The 22,370-nt window shown below is 39.5% G+C and overlaps 1 protein-coding gene across 8 annotated transcripts in view; it reads left to right on the top strand.

Annotated features, from left to right (window-relative positions):
* Nucleotides 1-22,370, top strand: part of APP (amyloid beta precursor protein) — a 241,096-nt gene that overhangs the window by 120,985 nt on the left and 97,741 nt on the right. For all 8 annotated transcript variants that reach the window (XM_017650815.3, XM_017650814.3, XM_017650813.3 and 5 more), the window contains exon 6: nucleotides 12,021-12,223. In XM_017650815.3, the coding sequence (XP_017506304.1) occupies nucleotides 12,021-12,223 (203 nt within the window). The remainder of the gene's footprint in view (nucleotides 1-12,020; nucleotides 12,224-22,370) is intronic.

Raw genomic sequence — 22,370 nt, 5'->3', positions numbered from 1 at the left:
ATGGGCACCAACCCCTCCTATGCAGCCAGAAATTCTGAGTATAATTTTTGACTTTCTAAAAACTTAACTACTAATAGCCTGCTGTTGACCAGAAGCCTTACTGATAGCATAAATAGTTGATTAACACATATTTGGAATGTTGTATGTATTATATGCTGTATTTTCACAATAAAGTAAGCTAGAGAACAGAAAATATTTTTTCAAGTTGTTGAAAATCTCTAAAAACTTTTCCAGTATACTTAATCGAAAAATATCCATGTATAAGTGGACCTGCACAGTTCAAACCCATGTTGTTCAAGGGTCAACTGTATATACAAAGCTGATAATGGAACTCCCAAGATTAATGGATGTGTTACTAGCTTTCCAGTACACTGAAAAACCAGATACACAGAAAAAACAGTGAAGCTTTTTGCTGAACTGAGGACTATATTAACAGGAGCAATTACTGGACCATACTTTGTATCAGGCCTTTGTCTACATTCTTTTCAGGTACTAACATACTTGAACCAGCTCCTCTATACCTCTCCACATCACCCTTTGCCTTGCTTTCCCCACTGCTGACTCCATATCACACAAGTCAGCATGGTCGCATTCCCCACTCCAAGACAGATAATCTAATGGTTTCCCCGTTTTGCTGGGGTTTTTTTAATCTTCTGCCTCAGCTTTGCTGTCATCTTCTCAAATTACCCTGGTCATTCTTTTCAAAACACCCTCCTCCCCTATTCTCAATCTTAGCAGCCTATTTATTTCATCCTGACACTAATTATACCTTTTAGTATTTTATTTACTTAATGTCTTTCTCAAAATAGAATATAAGCTCCTTGAGGTTAGAGACCTTGTCCTCTTGTCTTAGAGAGCTTAAGATCTAACAGCTTCCGGTCATCATTGTAAATGACTTTTCTTATACTATTATTTTCAATACTAGGATGTTCCTAATTATACTTCTTAATCGATACATAAAATATCTTCTCAGGGAAGTTTTCACATGTATCCCCTAAATTGGGAAGCAGCTTGAATTACGCTTGTGGGGAAAGAGGAGAAGCAGAGAGGAACAGCATAATTAGATGTCAGAATGCTAGATTCTGTTTCTAGTTACATATGATACTGTAAGGGGACATATTAGCAATGCAGAGAGTGAGTGGTCACCTGGTCTCTTACCTGTGATCTTTCAAAATGGTAGGTCTTCAGTTTTAAGAAAAGAATGACAAAAATGTGCATTGCTGTTTACTTAATGGAAATAGAAAACCCATGCCTTCTAGGCCTGTATTTGAGGCTCAGATTTCTAGTCCTTTATTAGCAACCATTGCCTGGAGGCCTCTACAACACTGTCTTACAGCATCTGAAATCCATCATGGTCAGAGCCAAACCCTTTCATTGCTATTCTGCACCATCCATTCTTGCTGCTGCATGCTCTGTCACCATTAGTAACCGTTCTCCTCCCTGTCTCTCCATCTCAAGCATTTGCTTCATCTTCTCACTAACCCCCTTCTTCCAGATGGTCATCTGGTCTGGTATTTGCTCAAAGCTCTCACCTCCCTCATCCTCCTTGGCCAGGCCTCTGGAGAGCCTTCTCCCTCTCCCACGCACTTCTCACTCCCCCACTGTCCTTCATAATTCTGCCAGCACATACTTGTTGAAATACATTTAATCTTGCCACTCTCCTGCTTAAAGCTTTCCTACTAGGCTTTGAATCACTAGTAGAATAAAGACAAACTCCTTACCCTTGCAAACGAGGTCCTTCATAATATATCCGTGGCCCACATTCTGCCCACTTCCCATTGCCCATTCCTGTTTTCCAGCCACACTGTGCCATCTGCAGATCCTGCAGACACGTGTGTATTGACAGGTGCTCTTCCCTTTCTGCAATGCCCCTTTTCCCTCATCTTCTCTGAAGATGTCTGTTGACTCATTAGTTCCCCATTTACCTGTTACCACCTCAACCAATCCCTCCCAGGGCCTGTGAACTTTTTTTTTTAATCCACTGCAGTTAGCGTGCACATCTCTTAGAGCACAGCTTTATGCGTATGTACATGTCCATCTCTGCAGAACTTGGAGTCTATGGTCAGCTACTGGGACTTTACTAGGCATGGTACTTAATAAAGACTAGGTCTTCATAGATCTTTTTTCCGAAATAACCCCCAAGGAAACCGTGGTATATGAAAAACAAATAGTACTTTTATTTATATGATTCTCAAAACCTAATAACATTTAAAGGGAAAAAAATATGTCATACCATAGTTTAAGAACAGCAAATAGTTAACAGTATTTAGCACTTACCATGAGCTTGATACATGTTAACTGCTCTCACCACATCCTGAGGTGGCTAATGTCATCATCCCATTTTAAAGATGAAGAAACTAAGTCACAGCAGTCATACTATAGCTGGTAGCTTCCAGAAGTGTGCTTTTAATCACTAAACTGCAGCCCCTGTCTAGGACCTAGAGAACTATAACATATTACCTGGAGTATATTCCAGTGTGATTTTTTTCCTTGCAAAAGGAAAAGGCTTCACAAAAACAGCTGTGATCAGTGATTCACCTAAAAACTAACACACTTCCAAGTGCACTTCATCACCCTGTACTTGCTACATTGGTTGCACTGTGCAAGGAGTGTCAGTATTTGGTATTTCAACTCTAGAAATTTCTCTGATATCAACTATAGATACTTTAAAAATAGGTACTTGGCAAGGCAAGGAAGTGGGCTTGATGGAAGAGGGAGAAGTTGGCTCACTAATGGCAAATGAACTAAAAGTTTTACCTCTCAAAAAAACACTTTTTCTAAATATTCTGGCTAATCCGTGACTTTGCTAACAGCAGCAGGCTATGTTGTCTTCATCTTCACCATACAATTGAAGGTACTTATTCAAGCCCTGAGATAAAGGGTCCAGGAGGCCTTGGGCTCTGTAAGGCCTGCAGCCTGGGCCCCATGGTTTGGCTCCCCCTTAAGGATAAACGGGACTGTGTCCCTCCTGAGGCACCATGCAGGTATATCTGTTTGTTCCTGGGAACAGAGTCCCCAGCCAAGACTCTGGGGCTGGACATGGGGCTCCTAAAGTTTGTGCAGAAAGGAGCCAAATTTGGGGGCTGTGGTGCTTCCCTAGGAGAAGCACGTATTTTTTTCACAGGAGAGATGAGGAGAGTCCACAAAAGCAAGCAGCTTTCCTTCTTTTTTTATGAAAAGATCCTTCACAGGGTGTCCCCAAAAGAAAGGTTAGACTGCTGATTTGCTTTGTAGCTTTCTTTTTAGAGGGCTTTGTGCCATTTTGTACACAGACCATCCATAGCTTTTGAGTGCCCTGTGCATAGACACAGTGGGAAAGGATGCTAGGCACACAGTTTCTCTGAAAGGATACCTGTTCAGAACATGTTCTCTTAGGACTCTCTGCAGAAATGCCAGCAGTCCTCCCAGCTACCCTGCCGGGCATCCCTCACCTGCTTCCTGCTTACGCTTCCCCAGCCCTGTCACCTGTAATGTGCTAGCCTTGGAGGCTTTGCTTTCTGTACCACCGCCTCTTCTCCCAGCAGAACCGGAGGGCCGAGAGGACAGGGAATTTTGTCTGTTTCATTCTCAGCAACAACGTCAGTTTTATTGCCTGGAATGAAATATGTTAAATGACTAAAGATCGTGTATTTCCAACCCTCCACCCAAATATAGATGGCATATACTTAGCAGCAGCCAAATCTTTAGACATGAGGAATTTGCACAATTTTCTGTCCTGGCATCTGATTAATTTAATCAAGATTTTGTTTCTACATCAAGATTTTTAAATGACTCTGAAAGTTTTTATCACCATAGGTTTTCTCCTTAATCCTAGTTGTTTCATAAAGCTGTCAGAAAAAGAACCTGCTTTTGATTATATATGACTTTTCTTGCCTCCAAGATAGTCTTTAAAAAAGCAATTTAGCTTATTACCTTCCAAACTTAATAATTCTTAAGTCTTGCCAGAATATAATTTTCCCCCTTTCAGCACACTATTTATAATTTAAAATTCAGACAGCAAGTATACTACTGATAAATAATAAATAACAAATCTAAGAACAGTTTCTTATAGCATTCAAATGATAGTCTTCATCTACAAAATGAACAGTAATTTTTTAATATCAGATGCTAAGTCCATAGTCAGATATTTCCCTGAGCCCCAGAGATGGCCTTCAGGGCTTGTTTTTTTCTACAGCAGATTCTATCCAGCACCTGTCTTAGCATCTCACACTCTTAATGCCTAGGATTCAGAACGACCCTTTTGACATGACACCAGTGTGCTGAAGAGGCTGCGCAGTTTCCTATAAACCGCCTCATCCTTTGATTTGTCTCGTGTCTTGGGGTTAATATTTAGATTGTTTTGCTCTATTGCTGGAATATTCTTCCCACTACGACTATGTGCTGAGATAGTGGAGAAAAGATAAATTGTTTTTCAAACGTTCTACCCCAGCACTCCTCGTTTACCCCAAAGCTTGGCATTATTCCTCTCATCTCTACTTATTGTCGTCTTACACTTCAGAAGCTCACTGCATTAAGCAGGGCAGAGTTCACAAGCCAGTGTGGAGAGAAGTTGATGTTAGGCTAAACTATCATTTTTATAATCCTTCTTAAATTTCTTTCTTGTCTAGCACCTTTTAATGAATACAATTTAATACTTAGAATTAGCAAGAACCTTAGTAACAAATACATCATTGAATTCAACAGTGGTTTCTGTAGTATTCTATTAATATTGTGCCATGTGGTACTAGATTTCTGAAAATATAATATGTGACATAGAAGGGTATTTTTTTTAAGGATTGAGTAATTTTGTATTCTTTAAGATCCTTCCTAAGACATCCCAACATCAGACTCTTTTATGTTTTCTAATAAAGAAGAAAATCAAGTTGCATGTAAATGTCATAGGCTTTATCAATTCTGAGTGTTTTGGAGGACTATATAGTGGTATTTAGTCATGATACCATTTGTTCTTTAACATATATGTTGAGCTATTCCCTGTGTCAGGGGCTGTGTGCGTGTGGCCTTTGTTTTATCATCTCTTACCTGGTACTCACTGTGGATCAGGTGCTGTTCTAAGGGCATTACAAATACTAGCCCATTTGTTCCTCATCATACCTCTATGCATGAAGGAACATCTTTTGAATTTGCCATTTCACAGGTAAGGCTAAGGAGGCACAGAGAAGTTAAGCAACTTGCTCAAGGTCACAGAGCCAGGATTCTGATCCAGGCAGTCAGGCCCCAGAATTCACACTTGAAGCACTTCACTGCGCAGCAGGAGCACCTGCCTCCTTGGACCCTGCACTCTGCCAGCTAGGAAGGACAGACAGGGATCACTGTTGGTTCTGCTTCAGAATTTTGGAACTTCGACAGGCTGGAAACCCACTTTTTTTCATTATATCTCTTGTTTCAAATCAGGACAAAGCACAGTCTCATACTCTTCCCAAACCACCCTACCCCTTAACCTACCTTCTATGCCAGAAATCTACAAACTTCTGTAAAGGGCTGGATAATAAACATTTTTGGCTCTGCAGGTGACATACCATCTTTTTCTTTTCTTCTTTCTTTCCTTTTCTTTTTACAGTCCTTTAAATCTGTAAAGACCACTCTTAGCTCATAGACCATGTAAGAAGCAGCAGAGGGCTGTGATTAGCCACCACCTGCTCCATGCCATGGCTCATTAATCCTTCTGGAGTAAGTACTCTGTGTGCTTGTAGCTAATTTCATTTCAGACTGCAGGTGTTCCTCTCTCCTACCACAGGGCCCTTGCGTATATTCTGCTTTCTTTGCCTTGTGGAGAGCTACCTGTAGCCCCCAGGCTTCATTAACTTTGGGCCTTCTTTAGGTCACTTCAGTCATCCCTTCCTCGTAGAGGCCTCACTGGACACTGCAGATCTGGGCCCATCTCATTCTTTTGGGTCTCCTGTCTGTTGATAATTGTTATCACGGTAGTAATTTCACAGTTATACAGATGATGTCATCGTCTGTCTTTCTGGCCGTTAGCCCCATGAGCTACCCCGGCTCCCAGCGTATGTCTAGCTGCCGGCACAGTGGCCCTAAGCAGCCTCCCACCTTCCACTCTTGTCCCCTTAGAATGGTCCACCCAGCAATCAGAACTGTCTTGAAAACTTAAATCTGATTGAGTTATACAAATAAACATGCTCTTTCTTACCATAACTGATGTGGCCTGACTGGGTCATACCCTACCCACCTTTATCTGCCTCTTTCACTTACACTTCTCCCCCTAAGCTCGCTAGCCCTTGGTTTGCTTTGCATCGCGGTAAGCTCGCCCTCGTTCCAGGGCCCTTGCACTTGTTCTTACTCCCACCTGGACCATCCACCCACCCTGATTCTCAGCATTCTGCATCTCAGTTCCCATGGCCCTTCCTTGGTAGCCGTCCCCTGACCATCCTATTTGAAATGCTGCCCCATCCCGCCCACATCTGTTGTCATCACTGGTTAACACACCAGCCCCCTTTTTTTCTCTACAGTAATTATTTTTCTGCCCAGTCCATGTGTTCACATTCTAAAATATATGTCCCAAAAAGCAGGAACTTTGTCATATTCACTCATCTACCTCAGTGCCTGGAATAGCACCTGGCACTTGGTAAAAAGCACAGTAAATACTGTAGATTGAGATACAAGCATGTGACATAGAAAGGGACTTAATAGAATGGTTCTGTAGGTGGGGGAATTAATAATACATTACCATTTCTTGTTCATTATCATTTGGTGCATCCTCTTTTCAACTCAAACACTTACTATCCACTGACTAAACAAAAGAATGTCTGAATACCTGGTCTGTTCAGTTTTGCATTCCTCACTGTTAAAACTCAGTGCCATATGAAATTCTGTTACCATCAAGTGTTGTTGTTATTCCTGATTATGCATTATATGTATATCCCTGCTTCATCCTCACCCACTTTTCACATTCTACCAGCTCAGACACCTCTAGCTCACAAGAGTCACTTCCTCTTTGAATTTCTGAAGCGGGTAGTACACGGGACATCTGTTACTCATGCAGTCATTAGCATAGATTCTCTCACCCTGAATAGGTTTTCACTAACCATGTAATTGTGCTGCATCCCAATTTCAGGTTAAGATTGTGGCCTAAAGCTCACTCTTAATACCTGAGTCATGAATTTTTTGTGTCTTCATTTTGTCCTTATCTTCTTAAGGGAAGATCCAATATCCTGGAGTCCAGGGTAGGCTTGGGAATAGTCTGCAGGAAATGCCTTTATTTAGCAAATGACAGAAAACTCAGCTGTTGGTGGTGAGGGAGCCCTGGGCTGGTACAGTGATGCCAAGATGCCACCTTTTTGTATCTTTCTATTTCACATCCTTACCAGCTCCTGCATGCTGATGTTAATCACCTAACATTGACAGATGACTGTTGCACTTCCAGGTAGGGAGAAAGTAGTGGCGCTGAATGAAGGGTAGGGGAACAAAAGCATTCTGACCTTTCAGTGTGAATCTTCTCACCTGCAAAGTACAATCCTTTCGAGAAGTCCAAGCAGGTGTCCTGTGGCATCTAATTATTTGGAAATGTGTGGGTTGCTCGGGCCTTCCCTATCTGCAAGGGAGTTTTTCATTGTTTACATAAATGGAATCAGATGCTGTCCTCTGCTGTATCTGGCTTCTAACAGTTCTTTTAGGTGGGAGAGATACTGGCTTTTTCTTAGCTCACTCTCCCCCTCTTGAAACATTTACTTGGAACCACAAAGAATTAGTCTCCCATCTTTTATATTTTCTCACAATTTTTGGCAACTTGTAATTTCCCTGATTTAACAGCAAGAATGTCAGATGCTGCTTTCCTCTGGGACGAACTGATTCTTGCAGCCATTGTTGCCTCCAGGGTAGCCTGGCAGCAGTAAGAAGCAGGGCAGAGATGGGAAGAGCTGTTTGCCTGCTTAACAATTTTCTTTATTTCCTCTCTATTCCCAACTCTGAGAGACGCCTTCTTCCCCTTTCTAGATCAATAAACATGTGCGTGTCTGGGCACCTCCGTGTTGAGACTGGTTCCACTGGCCTCTAGTTGGTGGTTACATTTTAGGAACTGACAGCTGTTGCTCCCACTGTCTCCCCGTCACTGCAGTAGGTCAGGTCCCATGATTGTCCAATTCACATAAACCATGGGAATCAGAGCTTTCTCCCTGTTTCCTTTCCTTTTGTCTTACAAAGGTGAAGAAAAAAGTCAGTCTTGACAGGACTATGAAAGAATAAATAGAGCTTCTTTAGAAATTGCATGTAGTGAATTGTTTTGCATGACTTAAACAAGGAGGAGGTAAAACTGATGGTATGTGAATCAAAATCTTTCACTATCTAAAGGGACTATCAGGGAGGCAACCTTTAAGTGGAATCTATCAAGTTCAGCCTTTTCTTAGAAACACATGAAGAGTTGCCTTTCAAAGTAGTATATCCTTCACCAGAGTAAACTCTTGCATGCTAATATACAACATTTCATCATCAGTGATTATTTTCCTATAATAATATCCCTTTGACATTCTTACTAAATTCCGATACTCCTGAAATGAGGATTTTCAGATAGTTCCCTCATTCTCTAGAAATGTTTCTCATTACTGGAATGTAAAAGCTGTAAAGGCCATCTCCTACTATAAATTGACAGACTCTTAACACATATGAGGGTGATATGATATTCTGCCATGTTACCAATGGATTATTTTACTGTGAGTTATATGATTGTTTATAAGGAAATTGCTTTATGATGCTCAGTCTCTCATTTCTGTAAACTAACCCCTCCTTGCATTTTCCTTCACTGTGATCAGCTTTCTAAAACTGGCTTACTTTAGTCACATCTCAGAACAAAGCTGTCCAGCAACCGGAGAGTTGGTGAAAAAGTTGAAAAAGTAATTTTTTCCCACTCCTGTGTTTCTGCTAGTGAAAACTGCAGTTGAAAGTTAGAATGTTGGCATTTGGCATTCTTCAGAAAGATGCAACATCATTAAAACATAGTTGTGCACTGCTGTTTTAATAGTGTGTAAAGAGATAATTGAATTCATGGACATCTAAATTTGATTCCAGAAATCAACGCTATGGTAATAAGAACTGGACCTGAGGTCTCTTAGGCCAAGTAATTTAATTCTTCAGCCCATTGAACTATTATGTATCTCTGTTCCTCATTATCAATGCCAGTAAATCGGCTCAGGCAGATGAATGATGGATGAGCAACACGTATTACCCTCTTTCCCATGGGTAGACACATACTGGAATGCAGATCACTTTAAACACAGATGTTTTCATAAGCATGCTTTCTGTTTAGAGCTCTAAGACATTCAAATCGTAATAGAATAAGTTGCGGGAGTTTCCTCAGGGCTACCCCGGGTGGTCTTTTCACTGTCCCACCTGGACACACAGTGCTGGGACCATCACTCTGTTAATGCTTCAAGAGAGCATGCACACTTCACAGTTTAAGAAGAATGCTGGTCTGATTTGATTTGTCTCCCTGGCTTTACCTGAATTTTCCACTTAATTTAGGAAACTAAATGTTACTGGTGACTGTGATTTGATGGAATATAGGAGAGAGCCCAAACACTATAAATGGGCTGGTGGTGTGCATCAGGCTGTTTTTATTCTATTCATTAGCAGTACAATGTTGAGAATTCAATAGAAAAATGAAGCAGAATACTGGGTAAAACTTGGAGCATCTGAGCAACTGTTCAGTTCCAGACTCTTTTGAAATGTTCCCTCAAGTCATAGACTTTTGTGTAGGAATTCAGGGAATCAAGAAATCACTGATTGTGCTCTGTCTTTAAGCAGATGAAGGCTTATACCGTCTGATTATCAATGCCAGTGTTTTCTCTTCCTCTTCTTACCTATTTCTTCATGGTCTCATGGAAACATTAAACTAACTGGCTAGGATCTTCTCTGTATTAATACTTCATTTATGAGCACACTTAATAAATTATTATTACTGTTACCCTGCTTAAGTCTCACCATATTCCTTTGATTAACCACATGCTTCAACTTTTTTGGGTGTGTTCATTTCTCATACTTGCATCCTATTGAATCAGGATTGGGATGGGCCATACACATTTTTATAGAACTTTTATAATAAAAGTCCTTTAAATTCTGAGCTAATCAGGAAATTCCCTCTATCACTATATTCATCTCTCTACATGTCTTTCCTTTTTTCACCAACAGCAAAATTTTTTGTGGCTGTTGTTCAGACTTTGAATTTTTTTGTAAGCCTTTTTGCCATCTTCCTTTCTGTCTTCTTGAACCTAGGAACCCTGCTGTTCTTTTTCCCTGACTTGTTTGAAATCTGATTTCCTGTATACAATGCTGAACTTGCACTAGCATTCCAGGCTTCAGGTTTTGGCTGACACAAACTATTCAGGTTCCTGTCACTTCTCCCAACAATGAGCTGCTCTGCGTAGGCAAGAATCAGCTTGAGGGTAGTAATTCCTCCCTGCTGTCTCTTTCTTTGGGGAAATTTAAATGTCAGTATGGCATCCCTCAGTATATCCTGGTGTTGCCTCTAGTCATATAAGACCTGTGGCAGATGCTCAGCTAAGTTGAAATCCTACACCATGTCTGACTTTTTCTCCTGTGTTGGTTTTGTGATCTGATCGAAGTTGAAACGCTTATTTCACCTGTCTGGCCAGATGTCATGTCATACACATTTTCACTACTTAGCATGTACATTCCTCTCCTTACTTATCATCTTTCAGTGCTCTTGATCATGTCTGCCACTGGCAGGTACATGATTTCCACGAGGATATCTTACTAGGGCCTTCTGATTTTGTTCCATTTACACCGTTTTTGCTATCCAGATTTGCTGATTTACTACTCACCGCTGTGCATAAGTATTACGTATTTAATGTCACAAATGTTTTTCTTGGCCCCCTTCCGAGTTACACTGGGGCTTACTGGTTACCTGTTACCATTATTCTCAGTACTACCTTGTGTATTTCAGTGGCTCCCAGGTGCTGTCCCCTGACCACCACCAGTGTGACCTGGGATCTTGTTAGAAATGCAGATTCTTAGGCCCCATCCCAGACCCCTCTGATACAGAAACTCTAGGGTTGGTGCCTGGTAATCTCCTTTTAATAAGCCCTGCAGGTTACTCTGAGACACTTGCTGAAATTTAAAAACACTGAAATACCCAATACTCTACAAAGCTTACACAGTGAGCAAAAGTTGGGAACACAACTGTATCGTTTCAACAGCAACCCTGAGTGTGACAGATTCATTCAAGCTGGTTTCTTCCCCCTCATTTACAGTTTAAATTCACAGTGCCATTATTTGAACCGGTTCCCACTTATACTTACTGAATATCTACTGTGAAGATGCTGTGGGGTTTTTTTCATATACATTATGAAAAGTCATTTCCATAATACAGTGAACTCTGCTTTGGTATTCCCTTCTTCCCCTCCCCCTCCCCCCCAGTCTGTTTAATAAACTGTGTGTTAGGGCCATTTTAGGTTTACAGAAAATCAGAGCAGAAAGTATCAGCTCCCCTCTGTGCCCCTTCTGCCTGCCCCACCCCCATTTCTTCTGCTGTTAACGTTTTGCATTAATATAGTACATTTGATCCAACATTGATACATTACTAACTAAAGTTCATAGTTTACATTAGAGTTCACTTTTTGTGTTGTACGGTTCTAGTAACTTTGAGAAATGCACGATGTTGTATATCTACTATTACGATATCTTCTTACAGGTACATTTCACTACCTTAAAAATCCCATTTCTGCCTACCCACCCCTCCCTTCCTCACCTTCAGCCCCAGCAACCGCTGCCCTTGTGGTCTCCATAAGTTTGCCTTTTCCAGAAAGTCATATGGTTAGAGTCACGGTATCCCTGTTTGTGCATATGTAACCTAAGAATTCCTGTGCCCAAGGGTAGAACATACAGGCCTACTGGGTTGGCATTCAGGGGTTGATCTGCTGATGTTAAGCCTTATGTGTGTTTCTTCTTTGATCCCACTGTTCCCTCTCAAATTAACAAACTTCCTTGTTTTATCCCCCTCTTTTCTGAAATTTGTTCTAAATGACTATCACTGTTATTTCTATGTCCTGCTCCAGTGAAGACAAAGTAGTGGAAGTAGCAGAGGAGGAGGAGGTGGCTGATGTTGAGGAAGAAGAAGCTGAGGATGACGAGGACGATGAGGATGGTGATGAGGTGGAGGAAGAGGCTGAGGAACCCTATGAAGAGGCCACAGAAAGAACCACCAGCATTGCCACGACCACCACCACCACCACGGAGTCTGTAGAAGAGGTGGTCCGAGGTAATCCACTGTTTGTTTGAATTTTCTTTCTCAGGGAAAAGGGAAACATCATAGCAGAGTAGAAATTTCTACCCAGCCTACCACCACTGCCTTCCCCAACCAGAAATAAAAACACAGAATAACAATTCTGCATGCACATGTCAAATCATCAAGCTGCACACGAAGGTCTGTGCATGTTATTGTATGTACCTCAATACAAAATTTAAAAAAAATAAAATATAATAAGTAAAAGAACAAATAAAATTAAGGTCATTGTGGAAAATAAAATAAAAACAGCTTGGCACCTCAAAAAAAAAAATCCCTCTTAAGTTTGTTGAACTCTTTCGTTTAGCAAGCAGTCCAACAATTCATTTCAAATAATGTGAAATCCTATTATACACTGTTCTTTGCCTTACATATGCTGTATGGCACAGCCCAGCTTGTTCTGCAAAGCTCCACCGCACCAGTTGCCCCTCATTTGACAGAGGCCCAGTTAGGTGGCCTTCCATGGCTTTCCATGGTTACTGGCTATTTATTGCCCTCTCTTGTCTGTTGCCTCTTACACCACCTAGACTATAAATAAGCTCCTTGACAGCAGGGACTGGGTTTTACTCAGTATTGTGCAAAGTGTCTGCCTTATAGAAAGTCTTAGATAAATCTTAGTGGCACAGTTTTAGTTAAATTGTATTAAAGAAGAATAGTATTTGGTGAGTTAATCATGTTGTTTTTTTGCTGTGAAATTTAAGTTGGATAATTTGTGTTGTCTTTACTCTGTTTTACTGGGGGAAGTAACAGCACCTTCTTCTAGAGGTAGATATAGTGTTATTATACTAAGACTTTCTTTTCCTGTTTAATTAATGCTCCTATTGAGCATGTTGTGAGCTGAATGAATTGAAAGACTTCTTTCTTGTCTCCATGAAATAAAAGCAAGCAATTCAATTTACACTAAACAACAAAATGTTAATATAGCAGCTAGAGAATTATTGGTTGTATTTCTTAAAGGGTATACATTTGTTTTGAAAATAGTAAAAGATGGTTCTAGAATTAGATTGAATGAGTATGGACAGAGTTACTACATTTTAATGTATTACAAATACTATTAAAGTTTATCCACAAATGTTACAACATTGTAAGTTTTCCTCTCACTTTGTATTAAGGTAAAAGGATTTCAGCTCTATTGTTAAATTGGAGTTTAAAATGGGCTACTCTGCCTTAAATAGATTCCTAATGGTCACTATAGTATCTTCTTTCCTTCATTGGCATTTTTTATAACTTTACTGAGGCATAATTTACATATAACATTCATTCATTCATTTTTAAGTGTATGTTTAATTCAGTGGCTTTAATAAATTTACCAGATTGTGCAACCATTGCTATAATCCAATCTCAGAACATTCTCATCTTCCAGTAAGATCCCTGATGGCCACTCAGTTAGTCCATCCTTGTTCTCTGCACCAGTCCCAAGCAACAATTAATCTACTTTATGTCTCTACCAGATTTGCCTCTTCCTGATATTTAATATAAGTAGGATCATATATATTCTTTTGTGCCTGGCTTCTTTCACTTAACAGTATTTTCGAAGTTCTGTATTTCTTTAACTTGTAGCTTTTAAAACTTTTCACTCAGCTTTCATACTGAGTAGAACAAACTCAGAGTTAACTTTGAATTCACTGAAAGTATCACATTCTTTAAGAAAAGAATATATAATATGAGATGAATTGTTTAACTTTTACCAATTCCCTGCCTAATGACAACTTGGTATTCAAGTTAGCACATAAGACACATTCAATGTGCTTAAAATCACATTTAAGTAAAAGCACATTTTGTTTGAACCATTGTTTTTCAGATACCCAAGGCATTCTTTGCCAGAGTGTTTCTCAGGCATTTCTTAGGACCGTCTGTGCACATCTGGCTACATGAACTAGTTAACTCTGTTTTCCTTTCAGGGAAAAGATTTATCAGGGTTGTTTCTTGAAACCCTAAAAAATGTGTGACTACAAATTATGGCAGCTAGTATTCTGCAGCAGGACTGAAATTCTTGTGATTTCCATCACGATAGCTGTTTACATAATAATTAATGTCCACTTATTCCACTTTAGTTTTTGTAGCACCTTGTTGGTACACATCATTTTGCTAGGCTCAGTGGATCATATGATGAGAACACACAGGATAGCTAACCCTCATGAATGTTCAAACCTTGTAGGAAATATAAGTCAAAGAAATACTGAATCATCTATATTGTAAAAAGTATGAGCCCACTGCCTACTTGGAAAAGCTCAAGAGGTTGATCAAAGGAGGGTCTAAGGAGGAGATGACATCTGAACTAGACGTGGCCATGGGTCTCCCGATAAAGGTTGTTACAGCATACCTGAGAGTCTGTCAGAATAGCAAAACAAATTTGGCACCATGGGAGTGTGCATGGCATGTTTGGGAGACAAGTCAGTGTTGTTTAAACTAGAGCAGATGTCTTACATAAATTATAAAAATTCAGGTTGGGACAAAAATGTGGTGACCTACATTGCCAGGCCAGTGAGTATGGGCATTAGCTGAGGTGATCAGTTTAGGGCCTACTGTGTGCTGAGGAGAGACAGGAAGTTTTTTGACATTACTGCTATAGAGGGGATGGGGGAGCAGGGAGTGACAATTTATGCAATATAGTTAGAGAATGCCAGATAAACTTATGTCCATACTCCACACCAAGACAGAAGGTTCCCAAGATAATGTAGTCTTGTTATGTTCTGAATAAGTTAAGTTCTTCTTGCATGAGGTTTACTCGAACTGTAGCATTATTAGCTAATTAGATAGAACATACCTGTTACAGTGCTTTCTTTAGAAACACAAAGGCAAAAGAGAATTTTTTTTAAATCTCCCAGCTGGAGATTATGAAGGACAAAAGAAGCTAGCCCTAAAAGATAAGTTAATAATGTTGATGGCAAGAAGAGCAATAAAAGTGACCTTCGAAATGACCTGGTCATTTAAAGGTACCAACTGTTAATGCCAGAAAAAGAAGAGCCTGTAGGGGGAATCCATCTATTCCATCTAAGACCCCTGACATGAACAGAAGGAATAATCGAGGCAAGTCTTTCTGGGAAAGGAGACCTAAGGGAAGAAACATGTTATGGTGTATTGTGTCCATGTCAGAGACTTATCTCTATTGCCTGCTAATTCCAGTGAAAGAGTGGTTTTAGTGGGTAATATTAATGGGGTCAGCCATGTAGAGCCCTTTCCTGTCATTTCATTGGTGCAGGCAAGTTATGGTTCTTCCCTAATGAAGAGCAACAGCAGTGCCAAAGGTGATTGCTAACTTTGTAAAACTCTAATTATGAGTAGCCTGCCCCTGTGCTGAAAATAAAACTCAGAAGGGACTTGCATGAAAGAGATTGAAAGGTGGTTTACAATTTAGTTTTCAGTGTTAATCTTCCAGTGCCCAAGGGAAAAATGTGATTTACAACCATACTTTATAAGAAAATTGTTTCTTTATTACCAACATATTGCTACTAATACAAGTCCTTAACAGTTTCATTGAAAAACTCTGATGTTTGTAACCCCTTAAAATTTGACAGAAGAAAAATATAGGACAACTCAGCATAGTCATAACGTTTCACCCCTCGTGTATTAAAATCAATGGTACTGAAGTGGAAGATGTCAGTTCTTAACTGTGTTACTGATTCCAGAGGAGAAAGGTATTGATTGAAAGTGAACACCACTACTACAATTTCCGTCTGGCTTTAGGATTTATTGTTTTTGAGGGTTGAGGATAACTTGGATATTGATCTAATGGAATAAGACACTACCAATTTGAGTAAAACAATAGTAAGTTTAGAAACTTGCTCCAAGAAGGGATTACACTTCATAAACCCAAGAAGACAGGGTAATTTCTGACCCATGTATTAACTCAGAATTCTGGTGAAACATCGGCAGTATAATCCATGGCATAATCTTTGATTTAATCTCACTGCCTTGTTCATCCAGAGTAACTGGGGTTTTTTCTTTATGCTTATTTATTCACCAAGCACTCATTGTGCCCTTGCTCCTGTGGAAGGTGTCACAGGGGATTGGCTGTTGCTCTGTTGTGGCAGATTGGACTGGAGTTCTTTCAGGACATCACTCCCCTTGCCCCTTAAGATAAAACACTGGTTTTATCTTTTAATCCTGTAACTGTGCTGTGTGGTAAAAATTTTACTTCCCTATTTAAAGGTAGGTGGTGAAGCCAGATTTGGACCCAGATGAGCCAGGGTATTTCTACTTCATTAACATCAAAATTTTCTTTTTCCTTTTCCTTTTGTTTATAAATACACTAGTTCAATTTAACCTGTTTAACCTGTGCTCCCTTGTACATATGTATTCCTTCAATATAAAGATGTATTCATTTTTGAATGAGTTAAGTTTTGAATGAGTTAATATTCATGCTGAACATTTCATAAATTTTAGAATTCTTATTTAAATAATAAGAATGACCAGGGGTCAGCAAACTATGGCCATGGGCCAAATAAAGCTTGCCACCTGTTTTCTAATAAAAAGGTTTTATTAGGACCCAGCCAGCCCCATTTGTTCACACATTGTCAATAGCTGCTTTCATACCACAGAGGCGGAGTGGAGTAGTTGGAAGAAACAGTGTATGTCTGCAAAGCTGAAAATATTTCCTGACTAGGTCTTCATAGAAAACTCCTGATTTTGATCATTAGAAAAATACAAGGAAGTACTTTATATTTTTCAGATGCTACCATGCCAAGTTAATTTCATTAAGATAGTTTTATTGTGGTTAGAGGCAAACTCAACATTGTGTTTTAAGAGAGAATTTTTAATAATTTTATGGCCTTAGGCCAGCTAAGTAGCCTTGATAGGTCTTATTTTTTTACAGTGTGTAGTGTAAATGCTGACATAATGTGGCAGGATTGTTTATAGATCCATATTAAGCATTTACCATAATGCCTGGCACACTGTCAGTGATTGGTTTGTTATAGAAGCACACGCTGTCCAGTCAAATCCTGTCTCTACAACATACTGTGTAAATTTGTATCGATCAAATAGTCTTTAAGCCCCATGGCTCCCCTCTGTAAAATGGGGTTTAATAATACAGACTTCAGTTTAATAAATGTGAGAATCCAATGAAGTGATCCATAGGAAGCCCTTGTACAGTTCCTGGTAGATATAAGTGCTCAGGTAACCTAAGGTGTAGTTGTCATGGTTATAAGTATCCTCTGATCCTCTAGACAACTCATGTTTACTATTTATTGGGCATGGAAAAGGTAAACCAACAGATTATTTTTTTTTTTAATTATGAAAAGCATAAACATAAAGTATCCCTTTCTAGTGGTGTAATAGAACTGGTATTTATAGACATATGTTCAGAATAAAAAGCTTAAACTCAGTTTCTTGATTAAAAATTTTTTGTGAATATATATTGTATATTAAACGTCTGTAGCTAACTTTTGTGTCCAGCTGAAAACTGAACCAAGATAGTATTAAATGCCATTACATTTCAGGATAGCAGGGCATGCAGGTATAGTGACACTGATCTATGGCTCTTCAGGCATCTCATGTGATGATGGCATTAAAAACTTTGAACTAAATGTTTGCTTCAGCCTAGGTGATGGAACTCCACCAGAGGGAGAATTGTTCTCCCTCTGGTAACCATGAATCTGGGAGAAGCACCATCAGTCGGGCTTCGTGCTGGTTGCTCAGGGCACAGGGGTGTGAGCAGGTGGTGACTCAGGTTGCTTCCAGCCAGACCTGCTGGCTTCCTTGGAGAGCTGGAGAGGAGTGGTGGCAGCGCAGAACAAGGGAAGTGCTCAGCCTGGAGGCAGAAGTTTCAACTAAGGTGTTGCTGAGAAGTTGGCATTTGAATGATTTTTAAAGGAGGGTAGGGATTTCCTAGTCAATGAGGCACCCAAGTGAAGTGAATCCAAGAAGTTTCCTTGTCAGAAATAAATTAGAACGGCTTGGGTTGACCTCAAGGGTAGAGGAAACAAAGCTTAGCTTAATTCTCATGTCTTCATTGTTAACTTTTCTGTAATGGATGTGACATTTAGAAGGTATCCTACAATTCAAAAAGTATTGCTTGTTATTCATGTTTAATTATACACAAGGGTTCGGGAAAACTGTGAGCTTGAATTTGTACTCACATACTTTTGTTGGAGGCCTCCCAGCAGTGCACTGTCCCAAAAGGAAAAAAGAGTGCCCCGTTCTGTGTGGGAACAAGGCAGAGGGACAGTAGCTCCTCCCTCCTGAGGAAGCCTTTCCTTCTGTGTTACGACCACAGCTAGTGAGGTCCACTCCTGTTCCTGGACCAGCATGTGGTGTCCTTTCTGATGATGTTGAGAACTGGCATCAGCGCTGGGCAGAGATGGGACAGTTGGCAACCTGTTATTTTTTGCCCTGTGTCATGACAGCCACTGAGCCACTGATTTTGAGGTGTTCGATGCATGCTTGTATAGAGGCAGAGTGAAGCATGGCACTGACAAGCTTCCCTCCACAGACTTCCGTGATCCTGATTTAGAAAGTCTGCTCAGAGAGTCTGCTTACAATGTGGTGGTGAGGAAAACAGTCATGTAAAAATATTGTGAGTATGTGTGCATACATAATTCTCTATTTTTTAGTAAAAAATTTGTTGAGATATAATCTGATACCACAAAGTGTAAAATTCAGAGGTTTAGTTAAACATTCACAGAGATCTGCCGCACCACATAGAAAATTATATCTTTGAACTTCGTTTTGCTTGGAATGTTACTTGGTTATTTGCGCTTGCTTTTTATCTTTCATTTCTGCACTGTTTTCTGTTTCTGTCGAGATTCTTTAATTCAGTGTTTGAATAAAGCAAATAATCTACTAAAGGTATTTTGTCATAATTATGTCTAAATTCGTTAAAAATTGAAAATATTTTCAGTCCAATTAAAGACCAGGAATTACATTTTTAAAAATACTGTCTTGGTCGTGTTTTTCCCCAGATCAGTTGCTGTTCAAAAATACACAAGTGTCTGACACAACAACTGTAGGCATTTACACCACATAGAATTTTGCAGTTAATAAACCAAACTTATTAAAAGAAATCCAGCAAATGAGCAAACAGTCCCATTTAGACTTGCTTGCCATTTTCAGAGGCGTGCCTTCTTAGCCAATCTGTATGTGTGACTGAGGAAAGGCTCAGATTCCACAGGCAGGAGGCAGAGTTGTAGGCTTTAATGGAAAATTTTAGTTCCCTTGTAAAAAAGGAAACAGAATTTTCTGGAGTTTTTAAGAAAGGCAGATTATAGCCTAAATACCTGTTTCTGTCAGCCTGGAGACATCTTGCCCTCCTAAAAATTCATGTTTGGTTTCCAGCAGCTTCTTCCCAGTATCTGACTTTGTGAGATTCTGTTAGAAGAGTGAGAAGCCAAGGGGAGACCAGTGACTCAATGTCATACAAAAATGATGTTTAAGAAAACCCTTCAGCCCTCAAAGACAGCAGCCCAAATTTTAAAAATTAAGAGACTCTCAAAATGGTAAAGAGTTTAAAGGACTGTTAACTATATTTAGTTTATAAAACGTTAAGCCTGTTCAGGTACTTAATTGTGAGGGGGAATTATCTCTCTTTCTTAAATATCTTTATGTTCTTGTTGGATATAATTTCTGGGACAGAATATGAAAATATCATAGAATATGGACAGACATTGCATGTTATTTGGATGTGACTTTAAGATCCTGATGTTTTGTGATAGAAGCAGAGAAAGACTTTGCTGGCCAATTCTTGTGATTCAATCAGTTCTAGGCTCTAATAGCAATCATAACCCAGGATATCTGAGGTGTTGGTTATTGCCACACAGTAGTCTGGGTCTCGTATTTGGATAAAATTACTAAAATACAACATGAATCTTTCTGCGGTTTACTCGGGCTGTGGCAGGGTTACTCAATCTCAGCTTAGTCAGTGTTTGGGGCCAGATCATCCTCTGTTGTGGGGAACTCTCCTGGTCACTCTAGGGTGTTTGCTAGCATCCCTGGCCTTTATCCACTAGATACTATTAGCACTCCCCAGTTGGACAGCCCAAAATATCTCTCGTTGTTGCTGTATGTCCCCTGGGAGGGTGGTGGGGGCAAAATTTCTCTGGTTGCAAACCACGGGGACATGATACTGAGCTCTACAGTGATGGCCAGCTTTAAATATATGCCCCATCTTAATGTCAGCTCTAACACTAGTTCTGTACTTTGCACATTGTAGAGAGCCAGTGAACATTTTTTTATTTAAGAAGAATAAGTAAACAAAATATGCCAAAACAAAGATGATAAGTATTTCTTTGTATGGTAAAAACAGATATTTGATATGTAATGTATTTTCATAGCTTATATTTAGAGACAAATCAGGATAAAATTTTTGTGCTTTAAACATTACATGTCCATATTTGCCATATAAGCAGTGAGAGATGGAGGAAAACTGCCTTCCTAGTTTTGTTTTGAATTCTTCCAAAAGCAATTCACTCCCCTGTAGACTTTTCCAAAATAGCACACGGTGGTTAGCAGCCATATAACAATCCAGCACTGATGGTCTCTACTGGAGGCTACTCCTTTCCTGCTGGGTACGGTGATGAGACCAAGTTAACATGGTGAGGTGGACACGCTCTGCCTTCCCCAGAAAAGATCATGGAACAGCAAGACCATCCTTCTAAAACCCTGACTCTCATATCTAGAAGCATCTTCTTATTGCAAGAACAGAAACTCCATTTAATCTTTTATTTACAAAGAAGTGGTACAGAGAAAGTAAATTCCAAGCTCCCAAGCTTTTTGCTTATTTATTTCTCTAAATTAGCCTAAAAGCTTCGGTATTTCTAACGTTCTGGCATGCTACAAGAACATTATCACTTAAATTCAAATTTCTGGGAGTTCTAAGTTTTCATAGACTTAAATATGAGTAAGAAAATTATATTGGTATTGGATTTAAGACACAAGTATTGGAACTTTTAATGTTGCTTAAGAGTAAAATATGTATATATGACTTTTTGAGAAAAGTATTTGAATCTTACAAACTCTACTAAAATATATTTTATCTCACTTTTCCCAAATATCTTTGATTTGTAATAAGCTTTTTTATTTTCTTAATCCTTCCACCAAGATAGTTTTGAAAAGTGATTGAACCTTATGTATCTGGTTTTGATATTTCAACTGTACATTGAAGATATGATGGACCCCACTGCTTCTCAAACATTAATGACCACTCACGTCACTCAAAGGCACTTGCTAAACATAGATTGTGAGACAACAGGTCTGAAATGAGTCCTGAGTCCCAGGTGATGCTGGCCCTACTGGTCCATGGACTGCACTTTGAAGAGTCATCTCTAGAAGCATTTCATGCCTCCTATACTATGCAGTAAGTTGAAAGGGAAAACATCCTTATCTGCAGTGGTGTTCTCGATATTATCATATGTCACCAAGTATGAAAATCCTGATGTTTCTTCTCACTGAGCAATATTGTAAAAATTCAACTCTCAAGACCAAGCATATTAGAAAACCCTTAACATTTCCCTACATGTATAATTATTAACTAATTTGTCTTATGCCCCTCTTCCCTCTCATTAGTTGGTGTAGACAACTCTTGTTAGCCTGTAAAAGCTGTTACTTTCAAGTATAGAGGAATTTTGTGAGCCATAACCATTGGTATCTTGAAATACCAATGGCAGGAGCATTTATACTATAAAAATCAGCAAACACTATAAACCAGTTTTAGTTTTGTTTTCTGGAGACAACCAGTTGCCCAGCATATCCCACCTCTCTGCCCATAAGATCACTTCCCCTTATTGCCAGCAATGGACAGGACATGTTATTGCATCAGTTTAGAACTTCTCGTAGTATTATGTTTTTCTTCAGACTAACCACCCAGCATAGTGGAAAATAAGTATATTCCCCTAACAAAGAGGAAACAAAGGTATCAGGAAAAGTCACCAGGCTGCCTTTTTGTGAATGTTCACTGCTCCCACCAATGCACAAATACTGATTAGTCTAAACATGTACAGGTTGATCTCCTTCAGGGAATGTTTTATAAATACTTTTTCATTATGGAAAATGTGAGAATCGGGTCAGGTATAATTGGAATGACAGATGTATTGGATAGCCTCAGAGAATCAACACGATTCAGTAAAAGGCTAGCCAACTGCAGATATCTTCTGGAGACTTCTGTGACAAATTAGCACCAGTCATTTCG

Source organism: Manis javanica, chromosome 3, assembly GCF_040802235.1.
Source record: "Manis javanica isolate MJ-LG chromosome 3, MJ_LKY, whole genome shotgun sequence".
NCBI lineage: Eukaryota > Metazoa > Chordata > Mammalia > Pholidota > Manidae > Manis > Manis javanica.
This window is presented reverse-complemented; position numbering and strand designations above follow the sequence as displayed.